We start from the raw sequence: 16,705 nt of genomic DNA, 5'->3' as shown, positions 1-16,705 counted from the left end.
TAATTATATAAAGGTTTAGTAAATCAAAATTGTAACTTTTATTTTATAGAAAAATGGGACATTATTAAGGAAAACATTCTCAAAATATCGAATGTGCTACAAGACGTGGCTTTAGTATTACGTATGTAAATAATTGTTATGAATTTTACTGTTATATTTCAAAGTACTCGTACCTACCTACGATTATCAGATGTAAGACTCAAAAGGTATATTTTGATTGATTGGAAATTCAAGATCAATAGTTACATTATTTTATTTAAGTAGTTACTAATACATTCGATCGTTTACGTTACGTATACATCGTTCATTCAAATCTGCACCAATATAACCGGTCATTGTAGGTTAATACTCGATGAGGGATGTCGTACTTTGTGCGCCCTTTCGCCTGATATGCTGATGGTGAACTGTACCCCTAGTGTAAATTTATTCAATAGCGAAACGTGACGTACGCGTTTGCGTTAAGTCTCATTTTGTATGGGATTTTGAGTTTCCAAAACGTCCCGCTTCGCGCGCTGTTTCTAAATCCCATACAAAATTCGATTTAACGCAAACGCGTACGTCACGTTTCGCTATCGAATAAATTTACACTAGGGGTTCGGAATATAATGCAAAAATTTTAACTATCTCTGGTGTAGTTTATTCTTAAATTGAATCATCTTTAATGACTTTTTGTAAAATCACTACAGAGGAAGGTATACCACCAAAAATAAAAAATAAAACATTTTTTCACTTCTAAATACTTTCCATTCCATGATTTTTTAGTATGTTAATGACAAAATGAAAAACAAGGTTTATAGGTTTTCCTTTTTTTTTCAAAATTTGTAAAACATTTTTTTTAAAGCTAAACGTAAAAACTTAGAATATATTATGCTGAAGCGATCAAAATCAAAATGATTTGTTAAGCTTTAGTTACTCAAATATTTAGTTATTTCGCTAGTATCGCAAAGCTATAAAAGATGACTTTCATTTTCGATTAATTTCACTTAAACTTCTTACTACATGTATTCTGTTGTTTACACCTTAGAATCATACCATAACTCTTGCTATGCTAGCTTGAAAGTTGAAACAAGTGTTAACGAAGTTTAAAGTGTAGTTTGAGCCTCTCATTCAGAGGCTTAGCACTAATCTTTCAATTATATTATTGCGGCGGACTTAGGCCAACCACGGCTGCGGCTTTTTTGAATAAACAATTCCAAAACAACGCATGTAATTGGCTTATCCTATAGTACTTATGACCTTTTGTAAATTAGGTCTACAGTAGAACAAAACGACTTAAGTATAATTAAAGCATAAGGACGGTGTGACTTTTTGGTAAGGGGTGACATTTGTGTCTTCTTGTTGGTTATTTGAAACCAGCTGTTTCATGGTAAAGTTGCTATTTTGTTTTGTGATAGTTATATTATGGAAGCACTTGGCACAGATAACCTATTTTTGTAGCTAAAATAGTTTTTACAAATACAAATACGTTTATTTAATTACTTTTTACAGCAGTTCATAGGTACAAATATTTGGTAGGTAAGTAGTCTATCTTAGGTACAAAGTGTAGGTAAGTATTTATCTCAACAAATTGAACAATTTGATTGTGTAAGTAATGAAAAAGATGCGGGTACAGCTTGCAGGATTTAAAGCCGCCCTTGGTCAGCTATCGGTATTATTTTGCGAATTATACTATTGACATAAAAAAATTAGAACATTTAGTTTTTAATACTATTATAGTGGTAGAGTGAACAAATATACAAATACAAATACAAATCCTCTTTATTGCACAACTTCAAAACAAATGTACATGGAAACACAAACAAATAATAGTTTAAAAAAATAAAGTGAATTTTAGTTTTTCATACAAAACTTGTTTTAGCTCTTTTTTGTTTGTTTTATAAGCCGGAGCTATATACCTACACTAATTACAGGACTAGATATATATGTCACTGCATGTGCAGTTTCATTACAATCCAACACGTAGTTTTAAATCAGAACAAATTAAAACACCATTTGTATGGGAAGGCGAAATTCGGCCGAGCGTGCCGGGGACTCTTAATCTAAAATGTTTTAACATTCGCACCATAACTAGTAATACAAACAGGATACATAAAAACCCTCTTTAACACATAATTATATTTATTAAAAAAGTTCCAGTAAAGTGCTAAAATTTCTTTTACGATTTCTAGAACACTCGAGGCACTCGCGTTGTGTAATATACACTTTATGTAAAACAGCGGTATATAATGCGTTCAGTTGTAAATAAATGTTGGCGTCGACAAGACTTTTCCATTTTTCCAGTTTCCGTCTGTACTGTACTGCGTAAGTTCTTTGTGGAATTATGAGGTAAGTGCTTTCTTTCGATGAAGTTGGCATGTGATATTTAAATTCATGTCAAAACTTTAGAACATTTATATTTTAAAATGGACTTCTTGCCATGCTTCTTGGTACGGTGACAGATGTTATTTAAATACAATATTTGCGAATTAATGTTATAAATGAGGGCTAACGCGTTTTCGCCGCTAGGGGCGCTAGCGTAGACGGAGGTCTTTCAAAATGTCAAATGCATAGATTTTTGGGGGTTACAAGCTTTTTCATCGCGAATTTTCACTCCTTATTCATAATTGAGGAAAATGTTTTTACTATTTTTGATTATTCATAGTAAACGTTAGATATATTTCAATAATTTGCGTGGTTTAAAAAAAGTGCCAACCAAAACTTATGCAAAATTTAACATGTATAAAAAACGACAAATTTAGACGTTAAAATACTTTTGCGATTAGAACGTATTTTTTTTAATAAGCATAGCAGAATTTTGAGAGCTTTTTTTCTAGACCACGATCTACAGTGGCGCCACCTGCAGAGCACAAAAACGGTAGTCCTCATTGTATGGAAATGACATCTGTTATTGTACTCAAGCTGTTTGAAAAATAACTATGGTAGGATTATTATTTTCGAATACACTACTTCTTCGTTTTTAAGAGTAAAGTACTTATAATAAAGTCATATTTGAATATATTTCAAGGCAAATTAGCTACAGCGACTTTGACCCATTATCTAAAAATTACCCATAGGTAGGTAATTATTTTATTCCGCCATGTATGTTGCTTATTTGTAACATATATTTTGAACAATTCAATCACGTTTAAATTTTTTATATCCTTACAGGACAATTACTATCTAGTTATCGTGCGTCTCGCTCGCGCCAGTACATGTCAAATTAAATACGAGCGAAATGCACGATAATTGAATTACCACAGTTAGATATCATTCTGATATCATTGTACGTTCGAATTGGCCTGAAAGACTATTTTTTTTTTCGCAATATTGCCCATATCTAGAATATTGAAATTAACATATATCATATAAAACATCAAAGAATATTTCATTATATTACTGAATAAAACATAGGCAAAGTGAATCCGTGTTCTAGAAAATATTGAAAGAAAATGGCACTAGAAAGAAAAGCCAGAGTATAAAAAATTCACAGTAACCTATCTTCACACGTTTATCGATTGACGTTTGATATTTAAATTTAGAGCGATAAAACCCAGTCTTTCACCATGCTGTCAATTGTCGCCTGACATTGACAATTCACCTTAAATTACTGGTCCAATAAGTAAATATTGACGCTATGTTACTTACCGACCGAGGTAGCAAGTTGACAGTGTCCTTAATATAGCGTGTAGCTATACTTTTCTGCAGCTGATTTTAAGTCACGCGAATGGGCCCGGGTATGTCCTTGAACTAAGTCCAAAAGAGAGGTATGGGTACTGTGAATGTCATCTCACTTTGTGTGGTAGGGCACATCACAGCGAATGTCATTCCAGATCTAGAGCAGGGGCCAACTGGGGAAGTACCTCCACCTTACAGAAAACCGCAGACAAATATAACTACTCATAGGTTTTGTATTCCAGCCGGTAAGTAAGGTTGCCAGAGCTTAACGAGGGGAGTGTTGGAGTCAGCAACGCGTATATAACACCTCTGAATCCATAGGTTACGAGGACTGCTTACCATCCGGCGGGTCGTATGCTTGCCACAGACGTAGTATATAAAAAAAGTATATATAACCGCCGCCAGCCAATCGGAGATACGCTCTCATTGAAAAAAGACAAGTAACGTATACAAAAAAATTTAATAGGTATACAAAGAAAATAAAGTAAGTAGAAGTTTATCATCCAAAACTTCTACTTGATTAATTTTTTTGTATAACAAATTTTAGCAATGAAAACTAGTAACAGACATATATTTGTTACGTAAATATTCATGCGAAGTTTCATATATTTTAAGCATGTCATTTTACTAAGAGAGCGTAATTTCGATTATATGGAAGCGGCTTCTTGGCGACGGGTTCGTGTGACTCTTAAGACGAAAGTGGACATACGCGTGAAATCACCTTTTCACATAAATGTAGTCCTCATTTTCCTCTCTGACATTATTCAAAACATTACTGGAAGAGATACCTCTTAGGGATAAGTTCGCCTTTGTACTACCCAATTATTTTCCACCTGATGTAATATTTATTTTTCTCGTACAATAAAGTGTTTACTTACTTACTTAACATTTTTCAAAATATTAGGCGTAAAAAAAAAATTAAGCGCAGGGGCATAGCTATTGTTAATATACATCCAATTATGTAAAAATATTTTCCATAATGTCAATATCCAAAAAGGAAAATGGGGACTACGTTTGTATGGAGAAGCGGTCGTCCTTTCCTCGTAAGTTAGAATACTCAATATAGATCTACTCTGGTAAAACCAAATCTTCTCAGTTTCAGAGGCGTCGCAGTAAACCTTTGCTGAATTTTACATTACAAAGATGTTTGTGGTAAAAGGGTGCCATAAATTATGCCTGACTCTGTCCTAGTAGGGCTTAACGTGGCTAAGTCACGTGGGACATTAGAATATAGGTCGATGTTTAGGTGATTTGCATGAAAAGATATTGCTTATAGATGATTTTTTTTATCATGAAACGATACGTGCAATTTGAGCTTAATATCATACCACAATAGTTATATTTATCATTCTGTGTGATGTAAGTATTTAAAAAATAAAACACAAAACTTATCACTTAAAACGTGTAATAATCATAAAATAAGAACAAAAAATGTTGTAAGAGAACTGGGAAATGAGCGCATCTCAAAGAGTTCGTAAGCACTCTGTGCTAATTTACGGCCATTATCTAAGTCTAAAGTATTTTTTTTTGTTTTATTTATAAATAAATATGAATATGGATTAATTACGCAACCCAATTATTTCTTGATTTAAAAAGTCTGATTCAAATAAATTGCATTAATTATAAAAAACCTTTTAACTTACGGTATTACTTGTAAAACTAGTCCACTTGTATGCACGAATTTAATTACGATTTTATGAATGTATCGTGGTGTCGCTACTCGCTGCAATACCGCTACTCGACGTTAGATGGCAGCACGGGTATAAGTTGAGCCTAGCTGTGAGCTTACCGGGGGGCAGGCGGCGGGGGGTAAAGTTGCGCGTCCCCACTGCCACTTCCACAAGTCAAGCTCTCCGCTTGTCAGTCGCTCCGCAGCCGCGCCGCGAAGAGGTCGTGCACACACTCCACGCCGGCCTTTATAAAATACGTACTAAATATTTAAATAACCTGATCTCAAACGATAAACCCCATTCTTCAGTGAAACTCACATTCAAACTATATTTGTGAGCACAACAGACAATAAGGACCACAGTGCAGTGATATGTTAGCGAGTTTTTCTTCAGTCAAGTGTACTACGGACTTTGTTTCGGAAATGGTGATATCGACCCGAGGAGAGTGTTTATGAGACGTTTTGTAGTGAAATGAGGAGTCTGTGATATAGCTTCATAATGTATGCCGTGGTGGTAATTTGCGCGCTGCTGCACGTCGGGCGGGCCGCGGTGCCCTACGGCTCGGACAAATGCATCAAAGTGTCCGGTACCGCGGACAACAGTGTCCTGTGCAGGATCCGGACTCTAGACAGCGATGGTGCCGGGATCGCCACTGTATCCTCGGATACTAGACATCTATCCATCGAGTGCAACCATCTCCTGCTCTTCGAAAGCTCTCTACGGAGCCACTACTTCAGCCCTGTTCCAGATCTCACGGAGTTGTCAATAAACAACTGCAAACTTCTCCAAGTTCCCGACGGCACGTTTCAAGACTTGAGAAAACTTAAAAGGCTGAAGCTTCGTTCGAAAAACTTTGAGTGGAGTCCTACCAAGAATTTAGAGTTATCTTTGAACACTTTTAATGGATTATCGGAACTGCATTCGTTGGATCTAGCTCAAAATAACATCAAATTCGTTCCTTCCGGCGTGTTTTGTTCCTTAGAAAATTTGAACACATTGAATTTGACGCATAATAGAATAAAGACAATTGGGCAGCTGGGATTAGGCCAAGGATGTGGCTCTAGCTTGCACTATCTAGATCTTAGCCACAATGAGATAAAGTCTCTGCCCGAAGAATCAGAGTTGTTGAAACTGAGGAGCTTACAGTCTTTATATCTGCAACATAATAATATCACTGACATATCAAGCGAAGCATTCAACGGTCTTGTGTCTATGAGAGTGCTAAACATATCACATAACCGCCTTCACACACTGCCGGAGGGGCTCTTCGCTAACGCCAGAGAGTTGCGTGAAGTATATCTCAACGACAATTCGTTATTTGAGCTGGCTCGAGGCATATTTCATCGTTTAGAACAGTTGATTGTTTTAGACTTATCAAGCAACCAACTTACCAGTAACCATATCGACGACGGAACATTCCTGGGACTGATACGACTTATTGTTTTAAACTTATCGAATAACGCTCTGACAAGAATCGACGGAAAGACGTTTAAAGATTTATTCTTCCTGCAAATATTGAACTTGAAGAACAATTCTGTTGGATATATTGAAGACAATGCGTTTTTGCCGCTTTATAATCTTCATACATTAAATTTAGCTGAGAACCGTCTGCATACTATTGATGAGAACTTATTTAACGGTTTGTTTGTACTGAGCAAGTTAACTCTCAACAATAATTTGCTAGTAAACATTGACCGTAAAGCTTTTAAGAATTGCTCGGACTTGAAAGAGTTGGATTTAAGTTCTAATCAACTTTTAGACGTGCCTGAGGCGCTGTGGGAACTATCATTTCTGAAAACGCTGGATCTGGGTGAAAATCAAATAACAGACTTTAGAAATGGTTCGTTCAAAAACCTTAATCAGCTTACCGGGCTTCGGTTGATTGACAATCAAATTGGAAACTTGAGCGTCGGAATGTTCTGGGACTTGCCGAGCCTACAAGTGCTTAACATAGCAAAAAACAAGATCCAGTCGATCGAGCGAGGGACATTCAGCCGCAATGCCCAATTGGAAGCCATACGACTCGACGGAAACTTCTTGTCGGATATTAACGGTGTCTTCTCTACGCTGGCGAGCCTACTGTGGCTCAACTTGTCGGAGAATCATCTAGTGTGGTTCGATTACGCGTTTGTGCCTAGCAATTTGAAGTGGTTGGACATTCACGGTAATTATATCGAACATTTAGGCAACTACTACAAGTTACAAGACGAAATCCGTATAAAAACTTTGGACGCTAGCCATAATCGTATATCAGAAATATCACCAATGGCCATACCGAATAGTGTTGAACTGTTGTTTATAAATAATAACTATTTGAACAATATACATGTGAATACGTTTTATGAAAAGAAAAACTTAACGCGAGTGGACATGTACGCTAACGAAATAGTGCATTTAGATCAGAATAGTTTGCGTTTAGCGCCAGTGCCGAGTAATAAAACCTTGCCCGAGTTTTACATAGGCGGAAACCCCATTAAGTGTGATTGTACAATGGAATGGTTACAAATTGTAAACTACACGACTGCCACGAGGCAGTACCCGCGGTTAATGGACTTAGAAAACGTGTTGTGTAAAATGACAAACACTCGAAGCGGAACCCATGTGCCCTTAACGAATCTCAAGTCGTCGGACTTTCTATGTGCGTATGAGACTCATTGTTTTGCGATCTGTCATTGCTGTGATTACGATGCGTGCGACTGTGAAATGACCTGCCCTCAAAATTGCACTTGTTACCACGACCCATTGTGGAATACAAATGTCGTCGACTGTTCCGGACAATCTTCAATGGACGTACCGCATAAAATACCCATGGACGCGACAGAAGTGTTCCTAGACGGTAACAATATAAAGGAACTACAAAATCATGTTTTCATTGGAAGACAGAAGATGAGGTCTCTTTATGTAAACAATAGCAACGTCGACAACATTCAGAATAGAACCTTTGCTGGATTGAATGCTTTACAAATTTTACATTTGGGAAATAACAAACTAAAAGAATTGAAAGGATATGAATTCCACCAGTTGAGCAATTTGAAAGAACTATTTTTGCAGAATAATCTCATCAGTCACATCGTGAACGTGACTTTTCTGACGTTAAAATCTTTGGAAACCCTACGCCTTGACGGCAACAGACTGGTCGATTTTAGCGTGTGGACATTCAATAATAACCGTAATTTGAAAGCATTGTCGCTTGGTAACAACCTGTGGTCATGCAAATGCCGCTATTTGCAGGAATTAACCGCATACCTGGCTGAAAACGCGCAAAAAATCATTGACATAACCGACGTTTGGTGTTGGAATGGAGACGCGAAACCGCCGCAGAAAAAAGAGCTCAATTTAAACGGCACCGCTTGCAGCGATTATTACGCCGATAATTCAGTCATCGGCAACATGCTCGTGTCGAACTATGTTCCCATGATGGTCTCGACTCTCACCGGTTTTATGTTAATTTTATTGGCGCTTGTCATACTATTCCTTTTTAGAGACTCGCTCAGAGTGTGGCTATATACAAACTGTGGCATAAGAGTGTTTTCGTTCGCGGGAGCTTTTGAAGAAAGCGAGAAGTTGTATGACGCGTACGTATGCTACAGTCCGAAAGATGAAGAGTTCGTCGTACAGTCATTAGCAGCCGAGTTAGAGAACGGAAATCCATCCTACCACCTCTGTCTTCATTATCGAGATATCCCGCACCACGGGGCGCAATACATGCAATGCGCGCCGCCGGTCGTCGAGGCGGCGGAAGCTTCCAAGCGAATAATAATCGTGCTCACAAGAAACTTCATGCAAACGGAATGGTCTCGCTACGAATTCCGACAAGGGTTGCACGATGCCCTGAAAGGGTGCATTTATAAGTTGGTGCTAATAGAGGAGTGTACTGTGGTGGCAGACGCAATATGCGACCCCGATTTACGGCCTTATCTCAAAACGGGATCGCGTCTCCGCTGGGGACAAAAAAGGTTCTGGGAGCGCCTCAGGTATATGATGCCGGATTCGTCCCAGCCGAATCATAAGCGGCGAAGCCACAACTATAGGAAGAATATAAATACTTATACGTTGGATTCTTCGGTCCCTAACGGTGGGAATCGTACGATGCCGTATCCTGATAAATCGCCTGTGATAGGTGGCGGGCAGGGTGCGAGCGCGCCGCCGGAGTACAGCAGTGAGGTGCGGCAATCACCGTCAGTTGTGAGACAGACGCAAGGAGTAGTGTACGGGCCTGACGGCAGGCCGATCTCAGACCACATTTACTCCTCCATAGACTCGGACTATTCATCCTTGGAGCACGGGATGGCCCCGGGCAGGCGGCGGGATCTCCGCCAATGGCCGCCCCCGCCTCCCCTGGTAGACACGGGCAACACCGTTCAAGCTTACCTAGTCTAGGGCCCACGCCCCGCTTCCAGTCAAAACTATGTAAATAAATGTTAATTTAGTGCGCTGTAAATATTGTAATTATTAGATCGTAAGTGCTATACCAAATCTATGTAATTGTACTATTGCCTATTCGTTATCCTGTGTATAGATTTCGTAATAAAATTTAAAGACTGCTGTAGAATATGTATTGTAAATAGCAAAAAACAAGTGATCATAGTGTCGGTAATATGGCGTTATTTATACAAAATAAAACTAAAAGATGAAGATTTATAATATTGATTTTTATTCAAAACCTTGCACATTAACCACTATAATATCCTTCATGAGAAAATAGCAAATCAGTTTAAGATTAATACTTAAATTAAGTCAATATAACTGTGGGATAAAACAATATTTAATGTAAATACTTTTACATAAGTACATATGACAGGAGTGAGTAGATAAATAACATACAATTAATTTTAATTATCCCACTGTTGTATTCACAGTATATTTTCCCAATCAAGTATCAAAACATTCAACAACACCCGTTTCATTAATAAAACGCAAATAATTACAATTGCGAGTCCATTATGACAACCATCATAACGATCAATGTTAAAATTAATAAAAATCACAAACATGTTCGAACGATGGAAGTGCAAAGGCAAATATAATTTACATATTTATGGTTCTGACCACTCTGTTGCAAGGTATGCTACTGAATACATACGTAACATGCATTTCAAGTCTAAACAGTCGTATCTGCAATACTTATGCTAAGTTAAAAGGACGTATCTGCTCCAAAACTCATAGAGAGATACAGTGTTTTAACTGTAGCGCATTAGGATAAGGGTGTTTCAGATACGTCCTCGCGCTTCACTTGCGTTGTTTCGTATGTGTCCAGTGTCCACTCGTTTTATAGACCACTTGTATTCATGACTGTATAATGTTCTATTCTTTGGGCTGCCCTGAAACAACGCAATTTCACATGCGTCGGGGATTTTATGAAGGAAAGTAAACATGCTAGCGAACACACCCTCATGTAAGAAAACATGAGCTTAACGAGATTTAACCTTATGAGGATGGTTTCAAACCAGTAAGTATGTTAGATATAGAGGTATGTAGGTAGGTATCTTATTTTATATCTCGTAAATAAAAATTTGTTACTCTGGTAATCTGGTTAAGTACTCAATTCTTTAACATATGTAATTATATAGTCATATGGACGTATAGTATGTATGTGTATGTATAAAAAGCAGCCGATATCCTTAGGTTTAAAAATGGATTAGAGATCATACATATTTTCTCGAGATTTATTTCATATTAAGTCATGCTCTGTAAAAATACCTTTTTGTTATTTTATTCGACATCTTACATCTATTCTATGTGTGTCATAGTATTTACAATCTTTTCATTGGCATACATCATTCCCATACATAATTACAAGCTTTTATTGAACTTGACATGTTCGTATATAACTAACGTTTTTTTTTTTTTCAAATCTTGTTAACTGCATTTCAACTACTTCTTGATATTGAGCTGAAAAGTTGCATACATTAGTAAGTCGGGCGCCAATGCAATATTATGGTACCGTCGAGCTGATCTGATGATAGAGACAGGAGGCGACCATAGAAACTGTTATAAAACAACGCAACCTAATTGTGATTGGGGTTTTTAGAATTGTATCGATGAGTATTAGTTTCCTGTGGTAAGAAAAGTACAATCAGCGATAATAGCTTGTACCGAGAATGATTATTTAAAATAAAATCGATAAAAGTTTGTTAATACGACTGTCATCTCAACCCCAGCTCAGCTAAAATGCTTTGTCATAAAATCAATAACAAAGCACACAGGTTTTGTTCAATTTAATCACTAATGAACACTATATGTGAACGGGGATTACCATTAAAACTTTTGTACCAGCAATGTCCTCTGTGAAGTTATAAATTCTGACCCAGCCAAAGCATGCCCGCTAATAATAAACTTCGTCACTGAAAGCCTTTTCATTATATGAAACAAGAGGAAAGTTCTAATTCAGGACTATCAAATTATACGTTCCGGAAATTTTAAGCCTGCTTTAGATATTTACTTCCCGAAATCCGGGTTTTGTTCATGTTTCATGAAATTTACTTCGACGCATGTAGATAATGAATTATGTACTCATATTTAAATCTAAAAATATTCATTGAATACTAGTAAATCACTTACCGTATTATATCATCATTCGCTTGCCCTTATCCCATTCATTTGGGGTCGGCGCAGCATGTCTTTTCCTTCCATATCTTTCTGTCACCCGTCATCTCATCGTTCACTCGCGTTCGTTTCATGTCATCTCTCACACAATCCATCCACCGTTTCCTAGGTTTTCCTCTGCCGTTCCTACCCTCCACATTCATTCGTAATACCTTACTCGTCACATTACTTTCATCCCTCCGCATCACATGCCCATACCACACTAGGCGATTCGCCGACTGACCGTATTATATATATATATATATATATATATATATATATATATATATAATCTCCTTTATTCATTTTTTTATTGGAAAAAGGTAAGCATTTGACCACAATCTCACCCGATGGGTAAGTGCAGATGCAGTCTAGGATGGAACATGCTTATCTAAAATATGTCTATTCACTCTCGATTTAAAAAGATCTAAGTTATAGTGGACTGGGAATAGATTTGCAGGAAGTGCATTCCACTCCTTAGCTGTTAGCATGATAAAGCTGGTTGAGTAGTTTAGAGCGAATCAGTGGCAGAGTAATGAGGGAAGGGTGAAACTCAAATCAAGGGTGATTTAAAAATCTTGGGTTAAGGTTATAATATGAATATAAAAGTGAAATATAAACAAATAATTATTAAACTTTAATAAGACAGACAAATTTACCAAGGAACTAAGCCCGATAAATAATATTAAAATAGTTTAAATTATTTCTATTTCATAATTGTAATGTACCTAATTAATTAAATTTGTACTTGTAACTACCTACTTCTTTTTCGATTTGTATTTATCTATTAGAAACAAATTAAATTATTTTTTGAAAATATTTCTGACCCGGATGGTCGAAAGGTACACGCACCTACCGCGATAGCAGAGGGATGCTGGTTCGATTCCAGCCATGGGCACTCGAGGCCTTGGCCATTTTTTCTTCGTATATGACATTTATTTCGGTTTACTTGTATTTATAACAAAGTGCTCCTTATACTTAATTAAAAAAGTCATAGAAAGTTCAATCCGACTCTACTTGAAGAAACCAGATAAAATTAGGTCAGTTACGATACTTACGAATAAATTAGTTATTTTTATTACACACTTTTTACACACTTTTATTTAGCTTCACCGCGTATCTTCTTTGTATAAATCTACACACACACATATATATATATATATATATATATATATATATATATATGTGCTTCAAATCTTGTAACTTAAAATTGAACCACTTCCTGGTGTCTGTTTGAGCTGAAATTTGGTATACTTCCGTATTTCCGATGACAATGCAATACTATGCTAACATGGAGCTGATCTGATGATGCAGTCGGAAGCTAGCCAAAGGAACTCTTCGATAGTAGAACGTAAACACATTGAGTTTAGGCTCATTTGAAAGGTCTCCAGAAGTACTTTATAGACATACAAAAAAGAGAAATTGCAGTCGGCAATAAAAGTGTGTCAAAAATATTTTTGACGGTTACTTGTTTTAAACTGATATGAACGCATTATGTTTGTTTTGACGTCTGTGTGTCTAGGATCCCCTTATACCTAAATACACAGTAATTAAGATAAGTAAAATACTTACTTCCATTTGACTTTATTGTGTATTTTACACACTAAGCATAAAGTCCAAAATACTTTGGTAGTGTAAAAATGTTATGATTCAATAATATCGGTAAAGAGTTTTGTGATTACGTAATTATGCTGCATTTTGAGCCCACCTGCCCGTAATGAGTCTCAGCGCGCTTAAAACCGGGTATCAGGACTCTTTACTTATATCTGGTTATTATTATTATATTTTTTTTATTTTATTAGCCTATTTGTGTGTCCCACTGCTGGGCAAAGGCCTCCCCTCTAGCTTTCCAATCCTCCCTGTGCTGAGCAAGGTCCCGCCAGTCCCGCTGAAACGCATCCAAGTCGTCCCGCCATCTCTTTCTCGGTCTGCCTCTGCCACGACTACACCGGGGATGCCAGCTAGTGGCTATTTTAGCCCATCTGTCATCATTCATCCGGCAGACATGTCCAGCCCAGTCCCACTTAAGCCTGGCGGTCTTCATCCCAACATCGACGACACGGGTTTTGGAGCGAAGCTCTGTGTTCCTCACCCTGTCAGATCTTCGGATACCCAGGATACTCCGCTCCATTGCCCTTTGACAAACCTTGAGCCGTGATTTTTGCGCCTCAGTTAATGACCAGGTTTGGGCACCATAGATAGGTGAGGATGGGTAAGATGTACATGTCGACGAGCTTGCGCTTTAGTGCAATTGGGAGTTTACCTTTCATGAGTTCCTTCATAGACCAAAAGCTTTTATTTTTATTTATACTTTTTTTTTCTTTATTTAGAAACAAACAGTCTCTTATGTTGATAAATTGTTACAATATAGGGTAATAGACTTATAGACCTACAGTTTCCTTAAATATAGTATGAAAACCATATAACCTAAATACATATAATTACTAAACTAAACCTGAAATTCTAAGTTGCCAAATCGAAGTTACAAATAATGCTCGTACATCCTAACAAAAATAAAAACAAAGATGAAGAAGTGCATTGCAATAACACTAATAACAAACAATAATTGCAATTAAATTAAAGTTAACTATCTAATTTAAGTCCATTAATACATTTCAATGTAAGTTGTTTTAAACCACCGAACTTTTCACTGAAAATATCTACATTTTGAATTATCATACATCCTGCATGCTCTTCTAATGAAACCGTTTCTCGCATATGCGGTTCGACTACGAGGTTATACTTCCAGCTTCATCTATATTATTTACTCTGTCAGTAAAAAAAAATATAGTGAAGACTATTGAAAGAACAAAGGGTGTTTATTTAGTCACCTGCAATAATTGACGGGGTGAATATATAGAGCAACTTTTACGAAGGGACCAACCCCAAAATCGCGAAAAAAAAATTTGGCTTTGATGACATACATTTTGGCTGGTCTGACCTTGAAATTTTCTATGGAAGAATTTTTTTTCGCGAGTTTGGGATTGGTCCCATAGTAGTCGCCTTTCAATAGTCTTCACAATATTTTTTTTTAATATGACCTATACACCGTGTTTTTTTTTTATTTCAAGGGTGCATATTTTTATCTTATAAAGCCCTTACGAGTGTGTACACTTACCTTAGGGCCTGTTCACATATTGATTAGTGTTTAATACGGGTTAATACATTTGCTACTAAACGTAAGTACTATCTCGGATGATCGATGTTCGAAATGACATTGACATGTCACAGTTTTCAATTGTTTGGTTGAGATAAATGTAATGCCCGTGCAACAACAACGCTATATGCAACATTTAATTACTTTTTATACTTGTTAAAAAATTTTTTTTTTCTTTTTTGGAGAATTAAGTTAATTGTAGTTTCCTTAAACGTATTTACCAATACCCCGAAGTTAACGGAATTCAATAAAAACACGGTGTATATACAGCCCGTAAATTATTGCACGTGACTAAATAAACAGCTTGTATATAATCACCTGCAAGGTATATTCGAAGTTTTGTAGATAGATACTAGCGATTTACAAAATTACCCCGTTTTGAATTATCCCAACGCACCTTATACATACACATTGCATTTTCATGATCGTACTTGTAAGTTTCTTCTCTAAAATGTTTCTCAAAAGTACACTTGGCAAACACAATTCCATTCTCAATTATTTACCATAATCGGAAATTCACTTTGGCTCCCTTCCAGCGCTACTATAGAGCTTTTCCTGTCTTGTACCAACTTATTGTTCATACGACCGTTCATTGCTTCACTGAGAATAATAACAACTTGATACAGCACCGCTATAAGCAAGTTTAGACTTTAAAGTGTTATTAGTAAAGTTCGTTTTAAAGTGGCATTAGAACAGGTAGCGTATCCGTCAATGTCATATTTCGGCTTATCCCTTGTGACTAATTGCTCAAAAACGTTTTTCTGGCCACAAGCGAAGCATTCTAATTTTTTCTTATGCACTTTTGAAGAATTATAAAGTAAAGTGTTACTCAATGGTATGGTACTAGACGCAAGCCTCATAGTTCATAGACAAGTATAATTATTGTTTTACAAATTGAAGAGAGGCTGAATCTAATGATAACCAATGTCACGGACAGATAGAACCCTTTGATGAGATCAAAGGGTTCACAACAAACAATGTCACGGACAGATAGAACCCTTTGATTAGATCAAAGGGTTCTATCTGTCCGTGACATTTGTTATCATTAGATTCAGCCTCTCTTCAATTTGTAAAACAATAATTATACTTGTCTATGAAGTATGGGCTTACCTCTAGTATTACAGTGTCAATAACTATTAGGGAAAGTCGCCATCAGATTTATCAGATCTGCCAAAGTGCTCAAAAATATCTGGACGTGGACTTTAACATCTTGATAATACATTTGTTCAGATATTTGTTACACGTTGGCAGCTCCGATATATCTTATGGCGACTGTACCTACATAATATACAGTGTGTTTACCTTTAGCCATATTTTGCGTGGTGAATATTTGGGTCATACTGAGCAACTTTTACCATGGGAACAACCCCAAAATCGCGTAAAAATTGTCTTTTTCATACATTTTGGCTGATCAAATGTGGATGGATGACCAACATTTTTTTCCCGATTTCGGGACTGGTCGCATAGAAAAGGTTTGCTCAGTATGACCTATATATTCACCTAGTAAGCTACTTAGAGTAATTTTAAGCAAAGTAAATACATGATCTACTTTTTATGAAATGTATCAACTATTTGAATGTGGTATAAAATACTTGGTTTTTATTCTAAACCCTAATTATTATACGGAAATAAATAAAAT

General features: G+C 36.6%; 1 protein-coding gene across 1 annotated transcript; it reads left to right on the top strand.

The window, feature by feature from the left end:
- Positions 1–5,441: 5,441 nt before the first annotated feature.
- On the top strand, positions 5,442–9,968 carry LOC133523040 (toll-like receptor 7). Its single transcript, XM_061858546.1, has one exon. The coding sequence runs from the start codon at positions 5,823–5,825 to the stop codon at positions 9,702–9,704; it is 3,882 nt and encodes a 1,293-aa protein (XP_061714530.1). The 5' UTR covers positions 5,442–5,822; the 3' UTR covers positions 9,705–9,968.
- The last annotated feature ends 6,737 nt before the right edge of the window (positions 9,969–16,705 follow it).

The sequence above is a fragment of the Cydia pomonella genome, chromosome 11, assembly GCF_033807575.1.
Source record: "Cydia pomonella isolate Wapato2018A chromosome 11, ilCydPomo1, whole genome shotgun sequence".
Classification (NCBI taxonomy): Eukaryota; Metazoa; Arthropoda; class Insecta; order Lepidoptera; family Tortricidae; genus Cydia; species Cydia pomonella.
The sequence above is the reverse complement of the archived record's forward strand: the minus strand, read 5'-3'. Positions and strand labels throughout refer to the sequence as shown.